This window comes from Perca fluviatilis, chromosome 13, assembly GCF_010015445.1.
Source record: "Perca fluviatilis chromosome 13, GENO_Pfluv_1.0, whole genome shotgun sequence".
In the NCBI taxonomy this organism is placed as follows: Eukaryota; Metazoa; Chordata; class Actinopteri; order Perciformes; family Percidae; genus Perca; species Perca fluviatilis.
In genome coordinates, this window is record NC_053124.1 from 21,499,828 (window position 1) to 21,527,214 (window position 27,387).

General features: G+C 40.3%; 1 protein-coding gene across 4 annotated transcripts; it reads right to left on the reverse strand.

Annotated features, from left to right (window-relative positions):
- Positions 1-2,411: 2,411 nt before the first annotated feature.
- On the reverse strand, positions 2,412-25,952 carry cgnb (cingulin b). 4 transcript variants are annotated; one of them, XM_039819575.1, is made up of 21 exons: positions 25,754-25,951; positions 17,879-19,023; positions 17,709-17,803; positions 17,538-17,601; positions 12,954-13,051; positions 12,486-12,618; positions 12,204-12,416; positions 10,037-10,185; positions 9,515-9,544; positions 8,689-8,809; positions 8,238-8,450; positions 8,016-8,114; positions 7,070-7,327; positions 6,803-6,973; positions 5,788-5,949; positions 5,559-5,648; positions 5,271-5,354; positions 4,992-5,110; positions 4,700-4,808; positions 3,879-4,042; positions 2,412-3,670 (listed from the first exon to the last, which is right to left on the reverse strand). In XM_039819575.1, the coding sequence occupies exons 2-21, from the start codon at positions 18,992-18,994 to the stop codon at positions 3,550-3,552; spliced, it is 3,609 nt and encodes a 1,202-aa protein (XP_039675509.1). In that variant the 5' UTR covers positions 18,995-19,023; positions 25,754-25,951; the 3' UTR covers positions 2,412-3,549. The 4 variants fall into 4 exon arrangements, with proteins under 4 accessions (XP_039675509.1, XP_039675510.1, XP_039675511.1 ...); XM_039819576.1 differs by lacking the exon at positions 25,754-25,951 and adding an exon at positions 25,254-25,569; XM_039819577.1 differs by lacking the exon at positions 9,515-9,544 and having other exon boundaries at positions 25,754-25,950.
- Between the last annotated feature and the right edge of the window lie 1,435 nt (positions 25,953-27,387).

Sequence of the window (27,387 nt, forward strand, 5' to 3'; positions counted from 1 at the left end):
GTCGAATCAAACCAGTGAAATAAAAAGTAGTGCACTAAACAGAGTTTTGGTAGAGGAAAAATGTAATACTTGTATTATACTTTATTGGTTTTATTTATGATATTTTATAAATTTAATCAACAGTAATCCATCACTTTTTTATGAGCATAAATCCATATAAAAACTTCTTGGTAGGTTTAACTTCACATAAGTGACAACAAGAGTGTAGTTTTGTGTTGTTGCTTGTTTTATAGTTTAAGGCAGGTGTGGCATAAAATAAAATGATGACAATGAAGAACATTACGTTAGAAAAACAATAATCAATCCCCAAATCAGTTTAAACCATATAAGCCTACTGTATTATTTTACTACGTTCTTCCGCTCTTTGACATTATGTAATTATTTTTTACATCATGGTTTCAGACATAACTTACACTATTTTAAAAACTTTGTTCCATGACACCCAAACAAAAGTAGTCACTTTGTACACATCGCTGAGATTCAATAACCAAGTAAATATAGCACATCGGCTTTTTGTGAGGAACCTATTGGGGTAAAGAGACTACTGGTAAGAATCACACAAACTCAAAAGGCAGCTCATTTTGAAAAGCCCAGCCCAAAGTAAACATGCACTAGTTTTAATAGAGTAATGGGTCTGCCTTTGTTAGATCAGTAGCCACCTTTGTATACTGTACAATGTAAAGGGTGCATGCTAAATACCTCTATTTAACATGTTAGGAAATTGGTGCTGCTGATGTATTCTGTATGCTCAGAACAAAGCTGACATGCAAATCTAAGTTTATTTGTGTGTATGTTATACCAGTGCTGGTATAGAGTAGCATGGCAGCATTGTCATTGTAATTCACAACCAGCAGCATGAACAATGTTATAAAAGCTCACTTTGTCATGCATCATGGATGTATCTTCATACCACTAATAGGGCAGCTAATTATATGATGTGCTACAGAAAAGCTCCATCGTTGATTGCCTGCACTAAATTTGGCTCTAATTAGACACTTGGTGTCCCTAATTGATGGAAATTTACAGACTTCACATTGAAAACATATTCATGGATGTGTCATTGTAATTGTAGTTTTTTTTTGTAAAGGAAAGACAACAGAAACTTTAAGGAAAATGAAAGTCCCAATCCTGGGAAAAGACAAAAGAGAAGGTGAGTTTAGAAGAGAGACAGAAGGTTGGTGGAATCTTGATTACGGCTCGATGTCTTCAGTAATTACAGTAAACCAACTAAGGATTACAGACTCTGTGTCTCTAAGGGTGGGAAGTCAGCCAGAGCTAAAATAACATGCAGCTGACTTGTTACTGAGTCAAGTTGCTAAGAATACTGAGGTGGGACATTTTATTTGAATAGAACCAAATCTTTACACTTTCATTTCATTCACTCTTTCATTCATAATGTCAAGTCATTTTTGAGTTTCATTAATAAATGTGAATAATCCCCTTCAATTTTTGTGATGTAATTACACAATATATTCCCACTCTTAGACACATAACATCTGACCTGTTCTTCTCTGTGTCAGTTTGTGATTTGCGGACAGCTTGAGGCTGCACTTAGTAATTTGAATAGTCTAATCCTCAATATACTAGCAACTGACTATAATGGTATATAAAGGTCTATGATAGCTATACTATTATACACTAAGGTAAAACACTAGTAGTTAGTATTTACAGGTAAAATACACAGTACCAATTTTAGTTTAACTTAAATATAGCTCATCCTGTTTAAATTATAATTGTTTTATTTGTCTCCAGATAGTACAGTAAGTGACCCATAACACCACATTGTCTGATAATCTATGTATGTATGTATCTGTTCCCTTTGACAGTAAATAGTAAGAAACCTGCAACATCGACAGAACAGCAGGATAGAAATGGGCCTTGATCTTGTATTCTCTGTATCCCTATCCCTTATTTGTATTTAAACTGGTTTCTCTTAAAGTCCCAGTTTATGAGCCAAAACCTTGTTTCCCTAACAGCTTTTATTGTAAAACGTAATTCTGAATTAGCACTTTATATTAATCTGCTAAACTTTCTTATTGTCCTGTGGGACATTTTGGACAGTCAGATTTTTGTATTTATCTTGTGACTTTCTTATTTATGAGGAAAACTGTAATGGTGGGGCATTCAAAGCATAAAATCTTCAGTGTTTGGTGATCGCCATGTTTGGACACACAGTAGAAGTGGTGCAGTGCAGGTTTAATGAAGTATACTCTGCATACAGAAGAGTCTTTTAGATGAATCACTGAATCATCTCAACTGGTGTGCTGCGCTGTAAGGTCACCTTATTCTCTGACCTCCTTTCACAGGAGCATGGAAAAATAGAATCTTTCTGTTTCATGAAATATCACAATACAATGAAAGCTCATTAAGATATTGGTATTAAAGTACATCAGAAATCAAGAAAATAAAAATATATACACAATATACATATTTTTATTGTACACATTGTCCAATGTACTTAAAATATCCATCACAAATGTTAGCAGCAGCTTTAATAGCATCTTTGCTTGTAATTGCCCAATACAAATTGTAAAAGTTTGTTTAAAATGTAATAACACAATCAAAATGTAATCTGGAGATGACAATTAACATTCATCACAGCCAGGTTCAACAGAAAGAAATGTGGAACACTTCCAGATTCTTTCAATAGGAATGTACAAGAAACGCAAACGCAGGCAAGTATATTAAGTACTATTAAATCATTACAGCAACAGCATATAAACAGAACACATGCAGAGACAACATGAAGAAAATAAAAATATGAAGCTACATTTTAAGGCATTTGAGTGAAAACATGCACATGAATTAAGCTTAGCAATATATTATACCACATCAGAAGTATGGTGGTTAAAGTAGAAAAGTCTATAGGGAGAGGAGTCATCTCTGAGGATACACAGTGCTACTTGACGTATTTCTGATTGTCTTGAGTATGCACAGCTAATAGTGTAAAAATATAGGCTGAGTTTAAATGGCCCATCATTGTCACATTCAAAGGTAAACAAAACAAAACATAATATCACTTTCAATACACAAAGGAACACTGAGCTGCTAACAACACTGACAGATGCAACTTATCATGCACAAGCAAACACAGATATAAGACTGGAACAATAAGAAAAAAAGTCTTATGTTATTTTTTGGTTTTGAATTTGCAAGTCTACTGTACAACCTCTGAACATAAACCATGCCACAGTGATGCGCTACCACAGTAATTTACAGTAAATAGTCAATACAAAGAACACACCTTTTTGAAAAGATTCAAATACATGAAGTAAAACCTTGTATTTCTAAGTATAACTGTAATTCTTCTCTTTAACATAACAGAGACACAGAAAAGATCTCAAGACAGATAAAACAGTGAAGCAATCATAATCACAGCTGAAGGCTCAACAAATGCAATCTAATTATCCTGACAACCTGTCTGTGTTGGACTGCTACTAAAAATAAACAACTGCAAGGCAAGTATGTAGTGCATGGCAACCGAGTTCTTCACACAAGCGAGTCCTTGATGCCCTGAGTGCCTCTCTCTGAAAAAAACTTCATCTTCCTTTAGCAGTTGGAGGTCTGTAGGTGGCTCTCGTTCAGGATGGAGGTGATGTTGGCATCCTCATCCTCAGAGCTTAAAGTGGAGGAGCCCAGAGCTGCAAGATGTGTGTGCTGCGATTTCCGCCTGAGATAAAAACAAAAAGAGACTCCGTTCTTTTACTTTCATACATTACACCTCAGTGAACACAGACATGTGTCCAGCTAGTTACTATAGAGTGCCACCTAGTGTAAAGAGGATGCATGTTATTGATATGGTTACTTGTCAAATATTGAGAGTTAAGGAAGTCATCTTGCATTGTATGTGGAACGGTAAAATCAACATCAAGTCCTACTTTAGTTCAGTCTCCAGGGCTGTGACTTTGGCATGCATCGTTTCCTGGAGCTCCAGCTGCTCCTCCAAGTCCCTAAGAACCTTCCGACGGACTCCCTCCAAACGCTCCACCTCTCCCTCGCTTTCGTCCACCTGCCGTTTCAACGCCTTCACACGCAGGGACAGCTGGGGACGGAGAGGGAGAGGCAAGGGGGTTAGAGGGGGACAGAGGAGGTCACAGGTGAAGACGTGGGTCGCGAGGGGGCAGAGGGGAAGAAGCAAGACGGGCAGCGGGTTTGACAGCTGTGTGGGTTTGTAGGGAAGCTGCTACAGTGACATGAAAAAGGCTGAGGTAGCAGAAAGATGAGAGGGGAAGGGAGGTCAGGGAGCATTCTGGTGACCAAGTGAGGTTGGGTGTGGGTCAGGAGGAGTACAGATTAGATTAGTCTTTTGAAAAAGAAGCAATTAAACTCTTAATGATTAAAAAGCAGGTGTAGGTCAAACAGTATCCATCGATAACTCTTTCTACCTAATTAAAACAGCTAACATAGTACAAACAGAGTCAGAATGCTTGAGACAACCACAGGAAAGTATTTGATACTTAAGACTGTACATTTCAACCGTCCAACATTAAAAGAATATTTGGGAAAATCCATATTTGGCTTCTTGCGTAAAGTTAGATGAGAAGATTGACACAACTCTCTTATTAGAGTGGGATCACTCTCCTTATCCAATTCTCAGCAAGAAAGCAAATAAATGTCTTCACTTTTTCTTTAATCAGTTAGATCCGGTTCAAGCATCAGCATTTAGTGTTTAACCAGCAAACACTAAAAAGATATTTACCTGATCTCTTTGCTCAACATGCTGGCTTCTCTCCTGGTCTAACGTGGCGTTTAGCTCTTTCAGTTTCCTGTCCAATCGTCTCTGAGAGGCCTGTATGCTGGCCTTCTCTCTTTAAAGATACATTCAGAATTCACACAATATGAGAACACTGCAATAATTTGACACAATTTTCTTGAATTCTTTTTATCGGGTATGTTATGGCATAAAATGCCAAAAAAGTAGCTTTAGTATCGACAATGACTACTGTGTACTGATGTACTTTGACTCATTAAAACATGAGTTGCAGTCCTACCTTTCTTCACTGCGCAGTCTCTCCTCCAACTCTTGAATTTTGTTCTCCAGCAGGCTGATTCCAGGCGAGGGCCGAGTCGGTCCCTCCATGTCTGCCACACGGGACTTCAACTCCTTCAACTGGGAGGGAAGTTGTAGTGAATAAATTACTGATTTTGAAAAACGTAGTTGTAACTGTGTGTGTGTGTGTGTGTGTGTGTGTGTTTGTGTTTGTGTTTGTGTGTGTGTGTGTGTGTGTGTGTGTGTGTGTGTGTGTGTGTACCGAGTGGATAAACAGTACCTGTCTCTCTAGTGCGCTCTTGTCCATTTCCAGGTCGTGTCTAGCCGAACGCTCCTGCAGCAGCTCTGAGCGAAGCTGGTCCACCTAAGAGGAGAAAGTTAGATGGGAGAACAGAATCAATAGGCAGTGTTAGTACAGCTATTATAGGATTACTGCTTATTTGCATGAAAGTATATATTTTTTTTGCTTTCCATAATTTTGTTAATTTTTGTGTCACTATTTTGCCTCCGTGGCCTACTCATCGACATCTACCCTCAACAGTATTCATAACCCATTTCCATGTGGCACCTGATCTCTGCTACGTGTGATGCGGTCGTTCAGAAGCTCCACGTTGCTCCTCTCCTCATCCAGTTCGATCTCCATTATCTTAATATTATCCTGTGAACGTACACACAGATAAACAGACAATCTCTCCCTGAATATTTTACTCCATTTGCTGACACATCACCCTATCCCTGATTTACTCCCACCCAACTTTAGATTCCCCAGTTCATGACCTTTGACCCCAAAGCCTCACCTCCAGGCCCCTGATCTCCCTGGTGCGGTCAGTGTGGGTGCTCTTCTCTGATTCTAGTTCACTCTCCAAGTGTTTGAGACGGTTGTTGAGGAGGTCTCTCTCCAGCTGGGCGCTGTCTCTCTCCTCGCTGCACCCCAGCAGCTCCTTCTTCAGACGGGAAACCTAGAAACAAGATGGAGGGGGCAATAATGCATGCATTCTCATTGCATTCATTATTTGCATGCAGTTTCTGTCTTTAAAAAAAATCCCCCCACCTCAATGTATAGTATGCTGGGCATGCATGCTCTTTTTTCCACACAAATGCCCTGTAACACTAAAAAAGTTAAATACCCTCTCAGACTAAATGAGGAATAAATATTTACATACATGTACTGTATTGTACATACAAGTCTTAACGAATTCTATTAGTGGGTAAGGTTTGAGCCCCAATTAATACTGCTGTACACTCCTAAAACTGCTTTATACAATCAATAAAGGAAAACCTTTAACTTTTACATCAACATTTGACGAGAAGTCCTTAAAGTGCCCAGGATATCTAAGTAATGACAACAACACTGTCGGCGCGTCCACATGATACAGCCTTCCGTGATCGCGCCCCCACCCCTCCTCCACGCAGTTGCTAGTAGCCAAGGAGGACACGGAGGATTAAAAAAAAACATGATTGACTCTTCAGAAGAGGTAATTATCTTCACTCGAGCTGCTGCTTCAAGCTTCTGCGTGGGAAAGTCACCAAAGTCACCGGACGACACAATCTTCTGAACAGAGAAATCCAGAGAGAGTTGTGTGGAGCGGATAGTCTTAATTAGCTTTGTAGCAACTCATTTGGCAATGGCTTGAATGTAACGGACGTTCATTAATATCAAAAAGTTACGCACTAAAGCTTTAAGTTTTTTATGGTTGGAGTGATCTTGTATTTCACAAAACATGTAATGCTAAAACAATGTCACACTTGTTTTTTAATATTTCAGAGGTTCTGGTTTTCATCCTTTCTATTTTCCAACCTATTTGTCCTCACTTCTTCCTGCTGTGCCTTGAGGTTGCTCTGAGCTCTCTGCAGCTCAGCCAGCCTGTCCTTGCTGTTGCGCTGGGCTTCCAGCAGGTCCTTCCTCGAGCGCTCCCTGTAGTCTTCAAGTTGTGTTTGCAGGGCGGCCACCGACTGACGGGAATCTCCCATCATTATCTCCATCTGGCAGCCGAGAACACAGAAAGAGAGCAACGGCGGTGAATGAAAATATCTCTGTACATCAGCAACCGAGGACATTGTTCTAACCCTAACAAACACCTCTTTGTTAATCTTCTCCAGGGCTCGGTCCAGCAGCCTCTTCTGCTCCTCCAGGTCACTCTTGCCCCTCCTCAGCGCCTCCCTCTCCAGGTCTCTCTCCTCCAGCCGCCGGGTCAGCTCGTCCCTCTCCTTGCTCAGGCGGGTGGCTCCTCTCTTGGCCTCCTCCAGCTGAGTCTTCAGGGAGCGGTTTTCATCCTCCAGAGCTTCCACCGCCTCCTCCGCCTCTGGGCTCCGGGGCACACTGGAGTGAAGCCTCGTCTGGAGAATGAGAAAATGTGGACACATTTTTGTTTTATTACTATCAAGCCATAGGTAATAGGCATTTAATGTTGGGTATGTATGTGTCTTGAATTGTATGAGGCCATGTTAAGAAGAGAACAATATTTACCTCACAGCAAACCCATGTGTTTTTCATCTGACTTTGCAGTCTGTATTGTTATACCTGTTTTGCATGTAAAATGGGGAGAGTGACGACTAATGAAGAGCTATAAATCTTTTCATATTGAAGTACAGTTGTGTACAGTCTGTACTTCATTGCTCTGATCACTGCATTCAAACTCCAGCCCAAAATCTTTCTATGTATCCTAAACATATGTTGATTTGTATTTGCTTTGCACCTACAATGATTTGTCTATGACTATGCTCTTCACATGATCATTTCACATCAAAGGTAACAAGATTATAGCACTTAAAACAGCTATAATGCGTTGCTGTTGCAACTCAGATGAGGCACAATGCGCATCTTATGCAAATTTATCTGGGAGGGATTATTTTCTGAGCTTACACGTTTGAGTTTTTCTTTGGATTTAATTTACTTCACATCTCTCGGTTGAAAATAGAGTCTGTGTGGGAGGTTATTTCTTTTGTTCTTGTACAGTATATCGGTTTACATAATTTTTCATGCATGTGTGTGTACAGCTGTGTTCCTCTTTTTTTTGTGCAGTACCATGCGGGCCAGCCTCTCTCTGAGGCGAGTGTTTGCTTCCTGGAGCTCCAGTTTGGTGCCGTCGTCCACCACAGTCTTTCCTGAAGACCCAACTAATGACTGCAGAGAGGAGCGGATCAAGAGAGAAACATGACTGACTGTGCATACAACTTGCAGGGATCTTTCTATTTTGTAAAAAATTGTCAGTCAATTAATTTCTATGGACTACAAATGAAGCTTCACCTCCTTCGCCTTCTCGGACACCTTTTCCAGCTCGGCCTTGTCTTTCTGCGACTGCTCCTTCAACCTGCTGATCTCAGACAGAAGCTCAGCCTCTTTTTCTCCACTCGCTTTCCTCAGGGCTTGAAGGGCCTCTCTCTTCTCGCCTAACTCGCTCTTTTGTTTGTCCATATCAGTGCGAGCCCGTTTCAGATCATCATGGCAACGCCGAAGCTCCTTCAGATAAGAAATGAGCGATGAAAAACGTGGGTGTGTAAGAAGAATGTGCCAGGTCGCATACCAATGTGATAATATGAGTACGGGGCATGCAAGTGTGCGTGTGCAGGAAAAATGAATGACACCACTGAAGCTTCAGCCACAGGAAACCCTAGTAAAGAAACAATAATCATCCTGTACAACAGAGGAGTTGAGACCCTGTGTTTTGCCCACACAGTGTGTGACTGACGAGAATTACCTCTGCTAAAGAGCTGATATCGTCAGACGCAGGCATTTGTTTCTTCATGCCGAGCAGTGACTCCCGAAGATCTTTTAGCTCGCCCTCAAGTTTATCCTTCTCCAAACCGGATTTTAGCAGCCTGCGGAAAGAAAGTAGCTGTTAAAGAACACCCAGTGGTAACAGTAGCTCTAACACACACACACACACACACACACACACACACACACACACACACACACACACACACACACACACACACACACACACACACACACACACACACACACACACACACACACACACACACACACACACACACACACACACACACACACACACACACACACACACACACACACACACACACACACACACACACACACACACACACTAGAAGTGACTAACAAGAAACAAAGCACAAGGGGGAAAACTACTGCACTTAATCATCAGTCTTTTGTTTGACTTTCATTGTGGGATTGTAACTTAAATTGAAAAGCATCACTTACTTATATTCAAAATCAAGTATGTTAGCAATTAACATAGCAATTAGCAATTAATTCAGGAAATGTGTTGTTAAGATTGGATTATTGAAAAAACAATAAAACGATGATTACTATAACTTCATTAAGACAAAATCAATTTCAAAAAGAAGACTGCATGATTGTTTGAGTTCATTATCACTGGATAACTGTTAGAAGAGCGTTCCCCAATCTAATGATCACAATCATCAGATACAAAATCCACTCTGATGTATGAGCTTTTCAAGTGAATTTCACATTTGCTGATTTAAAACCAGGCTAAACCTACTCAAACCAAACATAGTGAGATTGATTTTCTTTCTCACATTCGACTGCTGATGACGTGCGTCCCACTCCTGCCGATCGAAAAGTTAAGTGAAAGAGTGCATGCATTAAAAAATAAGGCTGAACCAAAAACAGTATCTTCAGGATATCCACATAGATTTAACAGAACGGAGGTTTTCAGTGAGCACTTTAAATTCTTTGAACTGGTTGTAAAATGTATAAAATATGACAGAGTGTGTTTGATGCTTGTCTAAAGAGTTGCTGGGAATATAAGCATTGCTGCTGCAGCGGTGTACGTTTGTCTACTCTGTGGATCCAAAGCAGTGTTATGGCTACATAATCTGATGGGTTCAGCGTGAGATCTTAGAAGTACTGTATAAGCTTCTATCTGAGGTCTTTAAAATGAAAATTGATTTCCACATAAGCAGGTCTTTGAACATTACTTCATGCCTATGCAATGTTTGTTTTTTATTCTTTGAAGTTAGATACTAAGACAGATATAGTATGTGTATTCCAAGCTCACAATTGATTGATTTAGTTTAGAAAGGCTTATAGACACTAACTCCTCTCTGGTGTTGTGCAGCTCCTGTGCAGTGGCGTCCAGCTGCGTCTTCCACTGCTCTCCCTGATCTCTGCAGCTCTCCAGTTCTTCCTCCAGTGTCAACATGGAGGTGTTCACCCTCTCCCTCTCCTCTTCTATCTGCTCCTGGGACTGAAAACGATAGGATCATTATCACGGGAGTCACTGTGATTTATTCCCCGTATTTAATTACCCTTCTCATTATAATGACACGTAAAAGCAGCGATTCAAAACGGGGTTCACATGCGTAAATCTGTCCTATTTTCTTTTACTGTAGCTCAGCTTCTTTTTCAAGCAAATGTTCAGAACAAGGAAACAGAGATCTTTGGGCGTATGCCTTCATCAGCATGTCTTCACCATCTAAAAAATTATTCTACGTAAGAAATAACACCATAAAATATCAGACAAGATAGAGCATGGTACAGCCGTCACAAACAGCGATCCAACTACTTTAATCCTCCTCTCACCAAATAAATCGCCACATCAAAAGCAGCTGCAACCTGTCTGCTTATTTCCTGCAGTCGAGCTGCTTGATACTTTTTACCTGACACTGCTGTTACGGTTTCCAAAATCTGCCTAATGATCTATTTCTGTATACATATATGCTTCAAATTTCCTCTACACCACGGTGCTCCATAAATAGTCTAACTTGGCAGAAACAGAAACTCTTCAATGGAAATTCAACTGGAAAAGTTTTGCATTACAATCTTGAGTAGCAAAAATTCTCTTTTCTAACACTGCACACTGGGCTTAGCCTGACCTAATGATACTCTGACTCAGTGTTTGAACAATGCCAGCATACTGACACATTAAACAGAATGACAAGACAAAGCCTGGGTGTATATTAGGGTGGATGCAACATCAAGGCACAAGTTAATAATCGCCTTAATAATGGAGGCAGGATGCAAAAACTGCCTGACAGGTATAACTTCACTACCACTGCATCTGAACAAAGAGATTCTCTGAAAAGAAAAGAAATAAATTTTCTTAGCACACAATGATGTAACAAAACAGAAAGTAATTACACTGAGAAATATTCATTGCGATTGCTGCATTGCAGGTTTTTGCTGTAGCTGTCAAAGAGGTTATAAATCCTTCCTGGTAAATTGCTCTGTAATCTGCAGGCTTTTCCTTTGACACTAAAACAATATAATGAGGATAAACACCAGTGAATGTGAAAATATGTGTCAGTTTACAAGTTTTTGTTGAGTTCTAACACAAATATCAAAAGCTCAAAATAGAACAGACGTCATTTAAAAAAAAAAAATGCTGAAAAAGAAAGAAGAAAAATCTTGCACACAGTGAGTACACGTAGTCTTCAGTGTGTAGAATCTTTTGGTTTTTTCACAGTTTATGAGCCAAAGCACCGGTCTAAAAGACTTTCTGTAGTGCAAGAAAGTTGCTGAAATGGACTTAAAGACACACATAAAATGGAGCTGCAGCTGACCCATTCTTTTAAAAGTGGTATTTATTAGTGTCTTGCTTGTTCTTTGTTCAGTTTACTGAATCACTTGTGTTGGTTCAGTGACATCAGAGTTACTAAACCAACACTTTTTTGTTTTATTGAACCAGTTCCTCCCGTTGAGATGAGAATCTCTTTTTTCAGAGCTCTTCTGGTCAGAAACACACCCGGACAGACTATTCCTACATTAAAGAAACTGCACATGAATAAACGTAGTACTTAAGAGAAATGTCAGAATTCAGAAGCATCTATCAGGGCTGCTGATAATCACGCAGAGTTTAAGTAACAGATTTTCTTTTACTTTTAATGATAAAATTATATATATATATATATATATATAAAAAAAAAAAAAAAAAAAAAAAAAAAAAAAAAAAAAAAAAAGCTCTTATATATATATATAAATAATGAAAATATACTTATGTACCATTAGTCAGATACTGGAAGAGACTGTTTAGACAATCCAAGTCTCTTGGGTCTTCTCTGTCTCAGCTGCACAGTTTTAATCTTTTTATCTCCATCTTCATCATTTTTAATCTAATAAAAAAAATGTTTTGCTAATAAGTTAAGCCTGAACTCTCAAATACTGACAACTACAGATTAATCCATTTCAAGAACTTATGAGCTACATCATGGTCATGTTTTGTGTGAGTGACTCTCTGCACAAAATGCAAATGATAATGCCATCCACCTGTGTGACCTGCTCCATGGTTGTTCTCAGGTTCTCCATGTCCTCACTGTACTGCTCCCTCAGAGTCTCCATCTCTCTGTCATGGCACTCCACCTCCTCCTTTAGCGCCCCCTTCAGGGCCGTCAGCTCCCGCTCCCGCTGGTGTAGAATCTCTTCCTGGTGCTGACGTAGCATGGCAGCCTCAGCAAGGTCGGCCTGCAGAGTCATCACATCCTGCAGAAAGAAAGACAGTCAGACAAGCAAGCAAACAAGTCTGAGTGTGCTCCCCGGAGTGAAACTTACCAACTGCAGTGAGTCTGAGTGAGGGGAGTTTTCTGAAACCCTCCTCAGCTCCTCCTGAAGCTCAGCCAGCTGATCTTCCTGTAGGCGCAGACGAGACTCTGCCCCCTCTCTGGCTATGCGCTCCTCGGCCAGTCTACACACACACACACACACACACACACACACACACACACAAAACACACACACACACACACACACACACACACACACACACACACACACACACACACACACACACACACACACACACACACACACACAAAAAAAATCAATATTGCAACGCCAAACACATTAACTATCGATCAGGCAATAGTGAAATGATCCTTTGACAAAAAAGCCACAGGAGCAATAACTAGAAACTTATTATTGGTTGTTAAGTGTGCACGCTGTACATGCAAAACCACACAAATACATATACACACACACATGCATGCACCGACACACACGTACAAGATAACTGGTCCTTACTCATCATGGACTTGCTGCAGTTCTTTCTTGCAACGATTAAGTTGCTCCTGAAGCTCCTCCAGGTTCCCCTTTTTGAAGCTCCCATCAGATCCTCCCTTCTACACACACACACACACACGCACACACACACACAGTGTGTGAGAGAGACTGAGGGTGAGACAGAAAAAGAGGACAAAGAGAGAGGACTGGAAACATTGCAACATTGCCATTCAATGTCGACCTTGCAAATACATTATGCACTCTGTATTATCTGAAACTTTAAAAGAATGAAACACTTTTGGATTCCTTGCCCTAGTTTCTGACAGTCAAAAATCTTTGGGAGAAGAGGCCCTGCCAGTGTGCTCAGACATCATCAAAAAAAGACAATCTCCTCACATTAACAACTCTCTCTGACAGGCTGCAGGGGAGCAGAGCCAGAGCAGCGTCGCCCACACCGCTCTGCTGCTCATCAAGGCTTCTGAAAAGGAGATGTAAGTGCAGCCTGCCCATGAAACCTCTCTCATCCTCCTACACACTCATTACACGGACGCACACACAGAAGCAGAAGAAGAGAGACAAAGCGAGGATCACGGATGGTTGCGCTCCTCAAGGGACCTCACATTTGTTTCTTATCAGTGATGGATTATGAAGATGTACTTTGAAAAGATTTGTTTCATTTTCTTACCATTCCCTGCAGGACAGTTTGTAGATTATCCCGTACTGGGACATTTCTCTTTGTCCTCACAAGGAGATCATTAAAAGAAGATAATATAAGTTAATTTGAGTGCTTTGAGTGAATTGTATCCTTGTATCCTTATGTGTATTAATTATCTAAAATAAAAGAGACTCTCCTCTCCTGCCTTGCAGTCTTAGCAGAAATACTTGAGGATGATGTGATTACATAATGTAAAGGAGATTCAATTAAAAGGTCCCATGGCATGAAAATTTCACTTTATGAGGTTTTTTAACATTAATATGAGTTCCCCCAGCCTGTCTATGGTGGCTAGAAATGGTGATAGGTGTAAACCGAACCCTGGGTATCCTGCTCTGCCTTTGAGAAAATGAAAGGTCAGATGAGCCGTTTTGGAATCTGCTTGTTATGAGGTCATAACAAGCAAGGTTACCTCCCCTTTCTCTGCTTTGTCCGCCCAGAGAATTTGGCCCACCCAAGAGAGAGAGACATCATGGCTTTCAAACGAGAAAATTGGCAGTTGGCAAAGGCCACACCCCCACCATCCACCTTGCCACTCCCACTCTCCTCCTCAATAGCTTCAGACAGAGAAATGGCACATACTAAGGAAAGCTCATTGTAGGACTGGCTCTAGTGGCTGTAGTTCTGCACCAAAGCTGAATTTCGGGAAAGAGACTTCAGATACAGTATTAGGGGACCACTAAGGCCTATATAAAAACATCCAAAGAGCACCATGTCATGGGACCTTTAAAGTCTGATCTAATATAATAGAGGATTTGGTCTCGATAGCCACCAGTCCAGTGGTTCCCAACAAGGGGTCGCAAGATAAATCTCAGGGGCCATGAGAAGATAACATTTTTTTTTCTGTTATGCAAACTTAGGTTTATCTTTTCAGTCTTTCTTCTTACTTTTGCTTTTTTCCTCATGAATTACTAAATAATATTACACTTCAGGCCTAGAGTTGCAAAGTAAGAGGAGAATCTGATTCTGGAAGTGTTTTTCAGTATTCTTTATTCCTATTTTTCTATAAATTATTATCCTCATTGAAACTTAACATAGAAACATGGTACTCTTGTGGATAATGTAACAACCAGATAGGATTAGTTTATGGCCATAGGTTTTAATCATCTTAACTTTGTTTCTCAGAAATCATGTTTTGTCTGTCACTTTTTTCACTTATTTTAAACTCATTGATTCTTGCCGAAATGCACTTTGGGAGTCATAGTCAACTTATTTCCTTACATTTTTATGAATTTGCACTTTTATCCAAGGACCAGATATTTTCGCAATAGTTGATCTTTTGTACTGATAATTCAACCAGAAGAGTTTCATGCTGATCCAAGCTGTAGAAGAACTCCAGCTGTGAGTCACATAACATAGTTTATGGGAAAAATGAATGGGACTTTTTAATACGGAACAAGGAGTGTCCAATATTTCAGCTAAAGCAACCTGAGAAAGAATAATCACTCTTTGGTTGAAATAGTTATAACTTGTAAACATCCAATCCAACTTTATTTGTAAAGCACATTTAAAACAACCAGGTGGACCAAAGTGCTGACCTGACCCAACATGTGCAACCTGACGAGGGGTGGCAATAGGACATGGCTTAATTTTTAAGGGGTAAACCTGTGCTCTAGTCCTTTGTAATTTCGAACAAAAAACAATGATCAGTGTTCATTTTTTTCCACAAACACAGACATACATCACGTTCTTGGACTAAGGTAACACACCAGCATCTGATCCTCAATTAACCGGGGGAGCAAACAGGGTGTCAGTGCATTAACTCCATCACTCTCCCACTGACACACATTAACTGGCAACACTGCATTAGACCAGTCAGAACACACCACAAGCACTAAGAAAGAGCCACAGACGTTGTTGGTACAGAGGGAATGTGAACCCTGCTTTACATTACTCTCTGAAATGCAGATAACTCCCTGACATCGGACATTTCAGAGTTATGTGCCACTGATTGTCTTTGGATGGTCCTTTCATAACACACACAGACAATCTGATCCTGCTCTGATCTTATGTTTTGGCTTAATACAGACTCCTGCAAACGAAATTAGGACTACAAGGTACAGCAAGTCTTTTGTGCCTACAGCAATTAGACTGCAATAGACTTAAAAACTCTTAGGCATTTTAAACTATGAGCATACTGTATATATCAGCACTCAACTATTTTATTTATTTATACATGCTTGTCATGTTTCTTCAATGTTCTTACTGCTTTGTCTGTCGTGTCCTTGTTTTTCTTTCTTTTAATGTTTTGTATTTATGTTTTATTGTTATGCAGTAGGCTGTATAACAATGGAGCGTGCAATGATGACCACATGAATTTCCTACTTGTGGATAATAAAGTTTACCTTGACATAAGCAAAATGTTGGTATAGAGGCAGAACTGAGAAATCAGCCACTAAATCTACTAAAGTGGAGAGCATGGTTACAGCCATGAAGAACATGGAGGCTTTGTACAACAAGACCCCTCTGAGAAGGCTCTGTCTCACCCGGCAAGCCAACCCCCAGCTGGTGCAGGGTTCCAGTCCAACTCAATTATTGATGGCTCTCAGTGACTGCACCCTTAACACACACTGAGCCCTCAACAGCTTTCCTCTGCAGGTGCATCGTTGCCAAGAGACAAGACGACCAAACAATTCACAGGCCGCATTGGTCGCAAACACACTGGGAAGTACATAACAAGGGGTCTTACATAATCAAGTGCATGTAATATAAGAAGCTAAGGATACAAAGGCATAACTTCTGTATGTAGATTTATGGAAAATGATGCAAATGTAAAGGAAGTAGTGTGCTCATGCTCATAAAAAACATGGCACAATCTATTTTAATAAGGTGTCACAGGAGCACAAAGGAGCAAAGATGGCACCAACATTGACAGAGGAATACTCAGCATGCTCTTTAATTTACGCATTTTTTGGCCTGCCCAAAGAGGATCCTTGGAGACAAAGTGAATGAAATAGAAACTTCATATCCTCAGAAAAGAGGACAGGCTGCCAAACATCTAGTAGCATCTTTACAAGAGATGCTCTGTTGAGAAGATGCACTTCACAGATACCAATACACTATTGTTTGACCATCATGCTGAACCCACACCACAAAAGCTTATTGGATTAGAAATTTGTGCAATGTCTTAGTTTTATAAATGCATACAATCAATTTGGCAAGCTTTTTGTAACAAAGGAAGCTTTTAGGTTAGATGGCTGCAAAACAAAAGAAAAATGAAATATGCTACTATAAATTGTAAGGCAACTACTGCTGCTAGCAGTTAAAGATCTCCACTCTCATGTCTGTACGGTATATACGAAGCCAGCAGCCAGTAAACTTAGCAGAGCATAAAGACTCTTTTAGCTAAAACAGCCTGCTTGTTTTAGCTAATATTTACTTTACAGACATTCAAGTTGTATCAATCTCTTCATCCAACTCTCTGCATAACACAGAAAAGCACATTTGTTAAAATGTTGAACTATTTCTTTAAAGGCACAATCTGTAATAAAAATGTAAACGAGGGTATTAATCCCAAAATAACTGGCAGATATTTTCAAACATGGTACTAACAAGAACAACAGCAAAGTTATTAACGTCTGAAAAAATAATCTCAACTCAAAAGGTCCACTTAGAAGCTTTTTTTTCGTGTTTTCAACCAAATCTAATGGTCTTCTCAGTAAATGGAAGTGGCTCACGTGCAATCATGTGAGCTAGTTCTATTTGCTGATGAAGACAGTGAGATATGGTTGAAAACTAAATGGACATTTGAGTTGACATTATTTGTAACACACACTGTTACCCGGTTTAAGAACGAACTTCCATTACGTTGCTGTTTTCTAAGTAAAAGTCAGTATGTGTATATGCATCTAAAAAATACAAAAATAATTACAGGCATTAATGTTTTCTCGTACCTTAAAACTGTCAGTTGTGTCATGGACGTGGTTGACCTTGCTTTTCAAGTATCTCTCACTGGTGCTGATGAGGAAACAGTGGACAGAGAATTAGATCGGAAAGGCACATATATTTGTACACACTAACGATGATTCTAGCCATTTAGGATATCATGCTTGTAGTTTATTTACCCATCTTTAAGGATGTTGTGAATAGTTTCCTTCGCTTGAGCTTCCTCCCCATTGATGACCTCTTTGCTTTGATGCAGGCTCTTCAGAGTTATCTCCTTTAAATAGAGTTAGAGTAAGAAAACAGACACAAAACAGAGAGAATTTAATACTTCACAATTGCTGGTACTTACAGGTTTTTTGGCTACAGCTGGATGGGTATTGGCAACAAACTTCCCTGGCAACTTAAAGCTCGGCTTGGGGGCCTCAAGTGCCGTCACTTTGGAAACAGATGCAGGGCTGCTTCCCAGGCTTTTGCTCGCTGGGGTAGATGATGCCAACAAATTGGAGGAGGTAGACAGAGGAGCAGCGTAGGGATTCAGGATTGGAGAGCTAGGTGAGGGAACCTCATGCTGAACATCTTTTCTAGCATCAAGACTTCTTGACCGCCTGCGCTCGTCAAACCTGAGCCGCTGCCTCGCTCCAGAGCGGCCTCTCGTCTGCGGGGTGCTGCATGGTGTCCCACTGTTGAACTTACTGATGAGCTTGTTGATGGGAGCCAGGGAGTTGGTGTCGATTGCAGGGATGGCCTCCTCATTAGTTGATGCTGGAGGTTCTGGAAATGATTCCGAAGGGGAATATGTGCTCTGTTTTTTCCCACTGTATCTCCCCAAAGAGCCAGTGTAACCAGAGGGGGTTATCTTGACCCCTTTGGGTTCCACATTGTTTAATTTAACTGGTTTCAGTCCTGCCTCATTATACTTGTCATTACTAGTCCTATCTCTGTTTTTCTCTGTCTCACGTGTTGCTTTGAGTTGGGGTTCAGCTTTTGGCCTCTCACCCTGTCTGCCAGTTCCACCCTCCTCCTTCCCTTGTGTTCCTGCTTGACCGTCCCCTGGAGGTCTTTTATGAGGGCTCCCAAAAATCTCCCTTACCTCATCCTCTGCTGGAGAAACAGGGGAGTGTGCTCTATTTACAGCAGGGCTATAAGAGTTTGCTAATTCTGTTGGTTCTTTATTTGTTTTGGGAAGGCTGTTGCACAGTGAAGGTGGCCCTGTGCTGGGGGTGGGAGTGTTGAGCTGAACTCCGTACGATTCACCTTTCTCGCCATCTTTCAGGACCACATAAGGCTGTCCAGAGATTCCCTGAACGTGCACTGCCACCCCATACTTATTGGATGGAAGGGTTGCACTGTTGTTTCCTCTGGATTTATCGGGATAACCTCCGCCTGTGTCATGGAGGTCCTTTATGAAACGGATCTGAACGCCATAATCCACAAGAGGCTTCCTGTCAGTGGACAGAGTGCTCATGCTGACTTCCTGGTTTCTGTGCAAGCAGCCTGAGCAGACAGGGAGGGGAAAACAGCAAACATGCAAATCAGGTGAATCAGTGGAACAAGTTACGAAAGAGAGAACACTGAAAATGAAAGTATCGAGCTAAGACCCCCTTTTTTTTCTCTATTCCACAATACAGACCTGCAGACGATTACATTCTCAGAGCCTTTGTTTCAGCTGTTACACTCTTAAGATGAAGAAGATTAAGTTCTTTTGACTTTTGCGGTTACCAGGCTTTACGAAGGGTTATTACACCCTAACTCAGATGCCTCCTTTTGACCTGCATGTGTCACTCCTAAGGTGGATTTACTCCGACTCGGCAAGAATATGAGATTACTGGTATAACTTGATGAAGCAAACATCTTCTCTTGCTGCTCTACAGGTTTAGTTCCTTCTCAACCAGAATGACTGTATTCTTGTTATGACAAATATGCCACTTGGGCACTAAGAACCTCTTTGTACAGGTTGAGGCCTACTTTTCCAGAGGGTTTGATGAGAAGGCAGGGAAAACAAAGAGCAGGGGGGTTTTGCACAAAAGCAGAATTTATAAATCCAGGATAACTGATGAAGCGAGGCTTGACCTAGTCCTGGCTTCGTGGGTTTCACAAAGGCCAAGCCAGGCTGAGGAGGAGCGAGGTCGAGCCAGGATGAAGTAATTCGGATAGATGCGCGTTCACGACTTTCGTAAGGTCGATGCCAGATTTACTGATGCTAAAATGGAGAATATGCGTTGTGCATATACTTTACACAGAGTGAGCAGCAGCTTCTTGTGGAAGTATGATGAAGTGAAACACATTATTTGTAAAAAAGCACGGCCTCTGCGAAAGAAAGCGTGGCAGATATTCGCAGACCGACTGAATGCGTAAGCAGCCTAAAAATATACATTTACTGACCACTGCTCTGAATTGTAACCATCATTATCATACAATTCAAGGAGTTAGACAAATTATTTACACAAATGAACAGTTGTACTCTTTGCCTTAAAAGTGAGCAGAATACCTAATGTTACTCAGGAAATTTAACATGAAGCTCAATTACAACCACTAATCTACAATGCTAGGCTGATAGGCTAAAATATAAATTACCTAAGTAACATTAACTTCCACTGCTCGCTTTTCAGGCAAAGTGTACAACAGTTAGTTTGTGGAAATAATTAGCCTAACTTCTTGAATGGTTTCATTTAAGAGCTGTAGTTCATAAATGTATATTTTTAGATATATCATTCAGTTGGTCCACTTCTGCCTCGCTTTTTACAGAGGCCGAGTTTCCTTCTTTACATATTATATGCTTTGCTTCCTCCTATATATGGACATAGAAAAGAAAGACACTGAAGAAATTTGACTCTAAAATCTTGAAACTATGAAGATAATTATGTGATAAATTTAATGCACACTGTAAACATGACTGTAACAGAGAACTCATCAGTTATATTGGTGTCCTCTCCCGGTTGTTTCATGAATGTACAGTAGCCTGCACTATATAATTACTGGTCCAGTGAACTCAGACTATAATTAAGGAGGATTGTACAATTAGGATAGGTTTTTAAAAATGTACAATATAGTCCCAGTTTACTGGAGAGAACACAAATTATGTGCTATGGCAGATAAAATGCACATGGAAGAGGAACATACATGATCCTTTATTGTTAAAGAATAAAAAAAAAAAGAACAGCACTTTATATATTATCATTCATCACAGACTTCATTTAAAAACACATTTGCAACTGTATCAGCCTTTTCTAATTAGCCTGCTCAGGAGCAGACTAGCTGCACAGAATAAATCTCCATGGTAACTTAGGTGCCTCCGCTTTTGTACAACCAAGTCAATGCTACAATCATCCAGGATAACAGGAATATCCCAGCTTAATCCCTTATCCTGGTTTTGTGCAATAGCTCTCAGGAGTATGACTGTGTGTGTGTGTGTGTGTGTGTGTGTGTGTGTGTGTGTGTGTGTGTGTGTGTGTGTGTGTGTGTGTGTGTGTGTGTGTGTGTGTGTGTTTGTGGGTGTGTGTGTGTGTGTACAAAAGGAAGTAATCAATATGTTGCCTCTATTTACATAAGCATGCTGACTGTGTTTATGTTTTCACCCATTCATTATTAATAATGAGTTTTAGGTATTTTTTGTATTCAAACTGCTGGAAAGTAGAGAGTGAGAGAGATCTAAATGTCTTTTTGACTTTGATATTGGGAAAAGAGAGGAACAACCGGAACAATTGAACCTGCTGTATAGGTGTGTAGGTGGTTGACTTTACATGAGTGGATATATATTTGCACGACTGGTGGCCACAGTGGCAACTGACCGCCTGATACTGACAGTTTGTGTTGTGTTTTACTGACTTTAATATTGTGTTAAAGAGGCATTCCATTGATTTTACACAAAACGGTTAGTTTACTTGTCAAGAGGCGTACTACTCAGCCTGTGATACAAGTTGTCTTCTGACATTAGTCAGAAGACAAAGTCTGAGAAAATAACCCAGATGATGTCACCAGAGTTATCTAAGCTTAAAGACTAAGAATGTATAAAAGAAAGTCTGCATTAGGGAGCATGGAGTTTGAAAGATGTGAGTATTTACTAGACAAGGAGGGTCAGAAAAACGATGCTATATGTTGGCTAGTCTCACTTTGCCAGACCTTCCTCCACAGCGCTGCAAAGGAGGGTCTGGCGATTCCACACAGCATTCTGGGATGGGAGGAAAACGTGCTTTGGTTTATTGGCATTTGTTTAAATCGATCGTCTTGGGCGGCGCTAAGGTCCGCACGGAACCGCTGGAAAATAGCCTCGGGAAGGAACTTGTTTTTTTTCCATGATGGGAAATGCAGGATCCCAACATGGCATCATAACTTTGCGTAAACATACCCGCCACTTTCCTTAAGCCAAATGGCGTGTTATTTGTACGCATTTTCAGCTATCCACGTGTATGTCTACGCTGTATACAGTAGATGTAAACATACCCACCACGTTGCGTCGCCATGTTGTGTGTTATTGCGAGAACGTGACGTACTAACGTCACGCGTGGGTTTAGGAAAAGAACACAGGGAAAGGCTTTAGTAACACAATAAACAGTTGGGTTTAGGAAAGAAACATTGGGGAAAACTTAAAAAAAATAAAATAAAAAACCCCCGGCTGAAAATCACCACACACAGGACGTGATCCTGGCTCTCCTGGGTGAAAGTCCTGTGTTTTACCCATCCGTCACCCCAACCAACCTCCTTATGCGGATCTACGTCCCTTTATACTACTCGCTACGGCGAAAATTCACTTGCAACGTAGGTCAATGGTGGGCGAATTGTGTTGATAAACACGCTAAAAAGCGATTATGCGCCTTGATAACACGCCAAAATGGCATATACGAATTGGCGAGTCATACATACGCCACTTCATGAGATCAGTCTGAGGATCCGGGATTCTTGGAGCTTGATCTGTTGCTTTGATTATGATCATTCTTTTTTTTCTTATTTATGTCTCTTGTTTGAGTTCTCAAACTATATGGAAGTGGAATAGCCGATCAACATCTAACCAAAGAGATATTGTGTTATACATAACAAAGAAAACCATATATCCTCACATTTGAGAAGCTGGATCCAGTATATGTTTGCTTAAAATATATGATTGAAACCATTAATCAAAATATTTGCAGTTTATAGACTAAAACTCAGTCAGATACAATGCTAGTAATCTAACCTACGCATGTCCACCTTATATGCTCTGAAAAAGGGCTTGGTGATGAACACTATGAGAAGGTGAATACTCCTTCTATTGTCCAGGCTCTGTGGAGCATTAAACACTGGGGGCTATGTCAGGAATGGGCCTCCCCTCTCTGTGTTTCTGCCTTTGCCAGAGTCTCCACAGTCACCAGACTTCAGATAGACTCACTCAGGCGTAGACTGTTTACTTTGAGCAGTGCAGGCACACGGGCCGGCTCAAGTGTGTGCACATACACACACAACTTGAAAGGGCGTGCACAGACATATGCAGGAACCTGCTGTGCAATCCCCATCTGATAGCAGGTGGTTGATCTAATAAGAATCCCTGCTTTTCTGTGGCAAGAAAGTACTAAGTAATTATGTTAAAACGTGTTATTGCTGTCACATCAAAGTGTTATTTCTCTTGAACACATTCATCTTTGTACTGAAGCGCCGCTAAAGCTGCTTTTTGCTTTACAGAGCTCACCATCGTACTCCAACCCTGGTCTGTTTCCTTTGTCCAGGACCTACAGATGTGACTCACACAATAATTAAAATGTAACCGACTCTAACTGACCGCTGGTTATAGTGTAACACAAAGCACCTTGACTGGCATTGAGGTTAGATATGTGAATCAAAGTCAGCCTTTGTCTTTCCTAAAAACATTCTTAGGATTCCAAACGTTCCCTTAACACTCAGGATCACGCGTGGTTTGCATTTGTATTAATAAAGACAGATTAGGAGGACTGAGAAGTAGGGCAGCACTCACTGTAAAGCCTATACATGCGGAAAACTGTCCACATAGGCAGTAAATAAAAAGTGAAGAGACCCCACACTTAAAAGACGACAAAAAAATACAGCACAAAACAAATTAATTCTGCCATTCAAACATAACAACCAGATTTGCAGACCATGTTGCAAAACAATGACCTCAAGGTTAAAAACTACTTCTGTTGGGAAATCTTAAAAAAAAAAGAAAAAAAAAGGAAGATATAAATGTCTATTGTCAAGGTGCTCAGCCCTCAGCTGTGGATCACTGGTCACACAGAAAGCTCCCAGGTGTAAATACTGTATGTTCCTTGGGTAAATACAGATTTCAAGGATCAGGTTTTGTTCAGCAGCTAGCATTTGAGCAATGCTTGGTGACAACAGGTTCACCTAATCTGGTGCTCTCTCTTGTCACAAGGAATGGCTGTGTCAACAGAGACAGGAATGTCACCAAACGAGCCTATCTGCCATCACTCTTCCGTTTCTCCTCACCCAGCTCATTTTCCCCTGGCCCTGTTCCTACACCCTCCTCTGCCTCCTACAACACGTCTGATCTTCAACTTTCTCCCACAGTGTCTCCTGCCCTTGGGTATCTGAACAAGACGAAAAGCTACTTTTATACTAGGGCTAGGTGATTTGGTTGAAATCAATGGCAGTAGGCCTATATTATGAGATGAGTTATGAGATTAATCAAACAGACAGGTAATTGGAAACAATTCTGACAATTGATACAAGTCACTTTTCAGACAAAAACTCAAAACATTCACTGGTTCCAGCCCCTTAAAAAGAGGATTTCCTGCTTTTCTAGTATGTTTTAAATCCATGTAAAATGAATATCTGTACGATTTGGACTGATGGTTGGACAAAACAAACCCTCAGCTCTGGGAAATTGTGATTGACTTTTTTCTGACATTTTATAGCCTACTGATAGAATAATCAATAATGAATGTTTCTCTGTGTGTGTATATATATACACACAATAATATAAAATAAAATAATCAATTTGATGTTCAATGCAATTAACTGTGTTTATGCTGCATTACATCATGTAACTCTTCACACATCCAAAACACAAACTTACAGTATTTTAATAATTTTGTTAGTTTTTAAGTATATGTATTTGCTTGGAACACATAATTCAGATAGCAATCACACTATATGGACATATCACCATTAGATTTTAATCAAAGTCAATAAATGACAACAATGAATTATCCCCCAGCTTTAGTTGAGACCAATAACAGAAAATTTCAATAGGCTAGAGTTTGTTTTGGGGTATGTACAGTTAAAACAGAAAAGCCAGACTGTCAACTACTGCAGTTACCAGTATACTGGTCTGTGTTAGAGAGGTCTGTGCAGGTTATCTTGTGTTAATCGTCAACAACAAGGTAAAATCAGTCTCTCATTAAAAGGTACATGTTTACATAAACACCTTAAAGTGAGCTTCAAGTGTGCCCCAAGCACAAATTTTAGGTCAGGACTATTTCTACTACACCTCCCAACTGCTAGTGAGTTGTAAACTATGTTGGCAAGAATATGAGGGACTACAATGAGGCTTATCTTTTTATCCTGGAGTTCGATAAAGCCACATACATCTGACCAATACAAAGCCTGCATTGTATTTTCGTTCGATTATTTACACAGCTTGACTGATAATTTAAATAATATCACTTTCAAATTCATACAAATATCTCAAGTAAAGATGCTTTATTCAGGAGAAACCATTAGAGCAGAGTAAGCTCCTCAGCACCTGTCTGCTCCTGGATTAATTGCGTCACACTTACCTACTCGGTCAGTCAGTATCGGTGCGCGTCGAAACCACCGGGTTGTTTACTCGAGCCAATGGGACCACGAGCAGAACAACAAGGTAAACAACCGAGGCACCTGCCTCCTAACGCGTCCTATGCATTTGAAGCCTTTACCTGCTATAATAACCTCTCATATCCTCTTTACGCGGCGCAGTCAGATCCAATTATAGACGGCAGCGGAGTACACACACAAAGCTGCGACCAAACATTTGACAACACTCCTGAAAGCGAACAACAAAAGCCTGATGCTTGTTCTCGGTCATTTTCGTGAGCAGGAAAAGCTGGGCACAGGACGACGACTGTCAAATCCAGTCACAAAGCCACAGGTGTCCATGTCTGCTTATCCAATTGTTATTAAATGCCCGCTCAGCAAAAAAAAGGGTCTTACAGTGTTGCACTTTCCCCACAAAAGTAAATGTACAGTAAAAAAAAGAAAAAAAAAAGCAGCAGCTGTGTGAATACTTATTCTACTGCACCTGCAAAGATAATCCAAATCGCGAAATGTTGCTCCCTCTTCAGTCAGAGCTCCTGTACCAGTCCTCACCGCAGCAGCAGCTACGTACAGTGTTGGTGGGATGAGAAGATGTTACTCAATGAACTGAGGACATCGGGAAATTTCTCCCCCGCTACCAGTGCAACCTGTTGCCAGCACATCGGATAGTCATCGTCCCGCCTCAGGACCGACTTCATTGGTGGACGGCTCCCCGAAGAGGCGGTGCCTGCTGTGGGCTCAGTTTCATCTCTGTACACATGCACAACACGGTTTAATTATTACAGAGATGCGGCTAGTGGGACCCGTTTCTACAGAGGTGTTGTGGAAAATAATTCCTCAATCAATAAAAAAAAAAATGTTGCATGGCATTATTGGCCTATAATTATCTAATACCATTGCAGATCAGGATAAATGCTGATCAATACTGAGGCTAAACTAATGAACAGGAGCTTTTGACAGGAAAAAAGCTACCGTTAGTTAGCAGGGCACAATGCAGTTTAAGGTACAAGGCTATGAAACTGCATTTAGAACAATTTAAATAAGATATAATTTAACTGACTTTAAAAACTCCGTGGAAAATGTTGCTGCAAATTTTGACTCACTCAGCTATGATAAATCTTCTTCACTTATCTCTATACATCAAAAGGCTGTAATGTGTCTATGTGAACGAACAAGCTTTGTAAAGCTCCTCACACATTTAATTAAATATCCAAATAATCTCGTAATCATTTGACGTTTTCTGAAAATGTAATTTGGTACCAACAATAGGCAAAAGAGACAGATGCATTTATTTGATAGAACTCCATTTAAACCCAAGTAAATAATTTATAATTTGTCTTAATTTATTGTCAAATTGTTTGTTTCCCTCATGGCATTTTTGAATGTGCAACTGACCAGCTGTTGCTTGACTAAAATTCTCTTTGTTATGCTATTTTAGCATTTCACTGGAATCAATTTGAAGTGTACCAATTGAATGTTCTCTATTTTACTTATAATTGGTACCAAATAATTTTTTTCTCCAGGAAACATCTTAGGAAATTGTTAGGACATTATTCATCAATCATTTTTTCAAATGAATTCCACAACTAACCGAGAAGGTAACCTTAAAGCAAATCCCTGATGACCAAGGAAAAATTCAACCGTAAACACAGTTAATAAAAAGGTATCTAGCTGTAACTCTGAGCATTATGGCAAAGAAATTACATTATCAGTTTCATACGGGTTTTACAACCCTCATTTTAATACAACAATTAGCAAACAAAACAAAAAAAGTGAATAAAAACAGACATGGACAAGTACAAAAAAATCTGTCTTTACTTCAGAGTTCAGTACCTTTCCCTTCCCCACCTGGTGTGGGACTCACTGGTTCCTCAAGGTCCCACCAGGAGGCACCAGATCAGAGCAAGAGCACAGCAAAAATAACAGTACAAAACAAAAAGGAACAGCTGAGAGAGCAAGAAAAGAAAGGCAACTTGGACATTGAATAAAGAAAAATAAGGACAGAGAAAAGGAAGAATAGTTATAAACACCTTATACCGTGACAGAAATGTGAAAAATGGGTTTTGTTCGCTCTTAAGTTATTTGGTCTACTTCAAGGTCTCTTGCAGCGCAGAGGCC

What these genes read in the sequence shown, in the direction of transcription:
- cgnb (XM_039819575.1), bottom strand. Translation starts at nt 18,994, where the DNA reads ATGAGCACTCTGTCCACTGACAGGAAGCCTCTTGTGGATTATGGCGTT. An exon ending in ACACAACTGACAGTTTTAAG is followed by an intron (nt 13,052 to 17,537) that starts GTACGAGAAAAC and finishes GTGTGTGTGTAG; the next exon opens with AAGGGAGGATCTGATGGGAG. An exon ending in GGGAGATCAGGGGCCTGGAG is followed by an intron (nt 5,649 to 5,787) that starts GTGAGGCTTTGG and finishes GTACGTTCACAG; the next exon opens with GATAATATTAAGATAATGGA.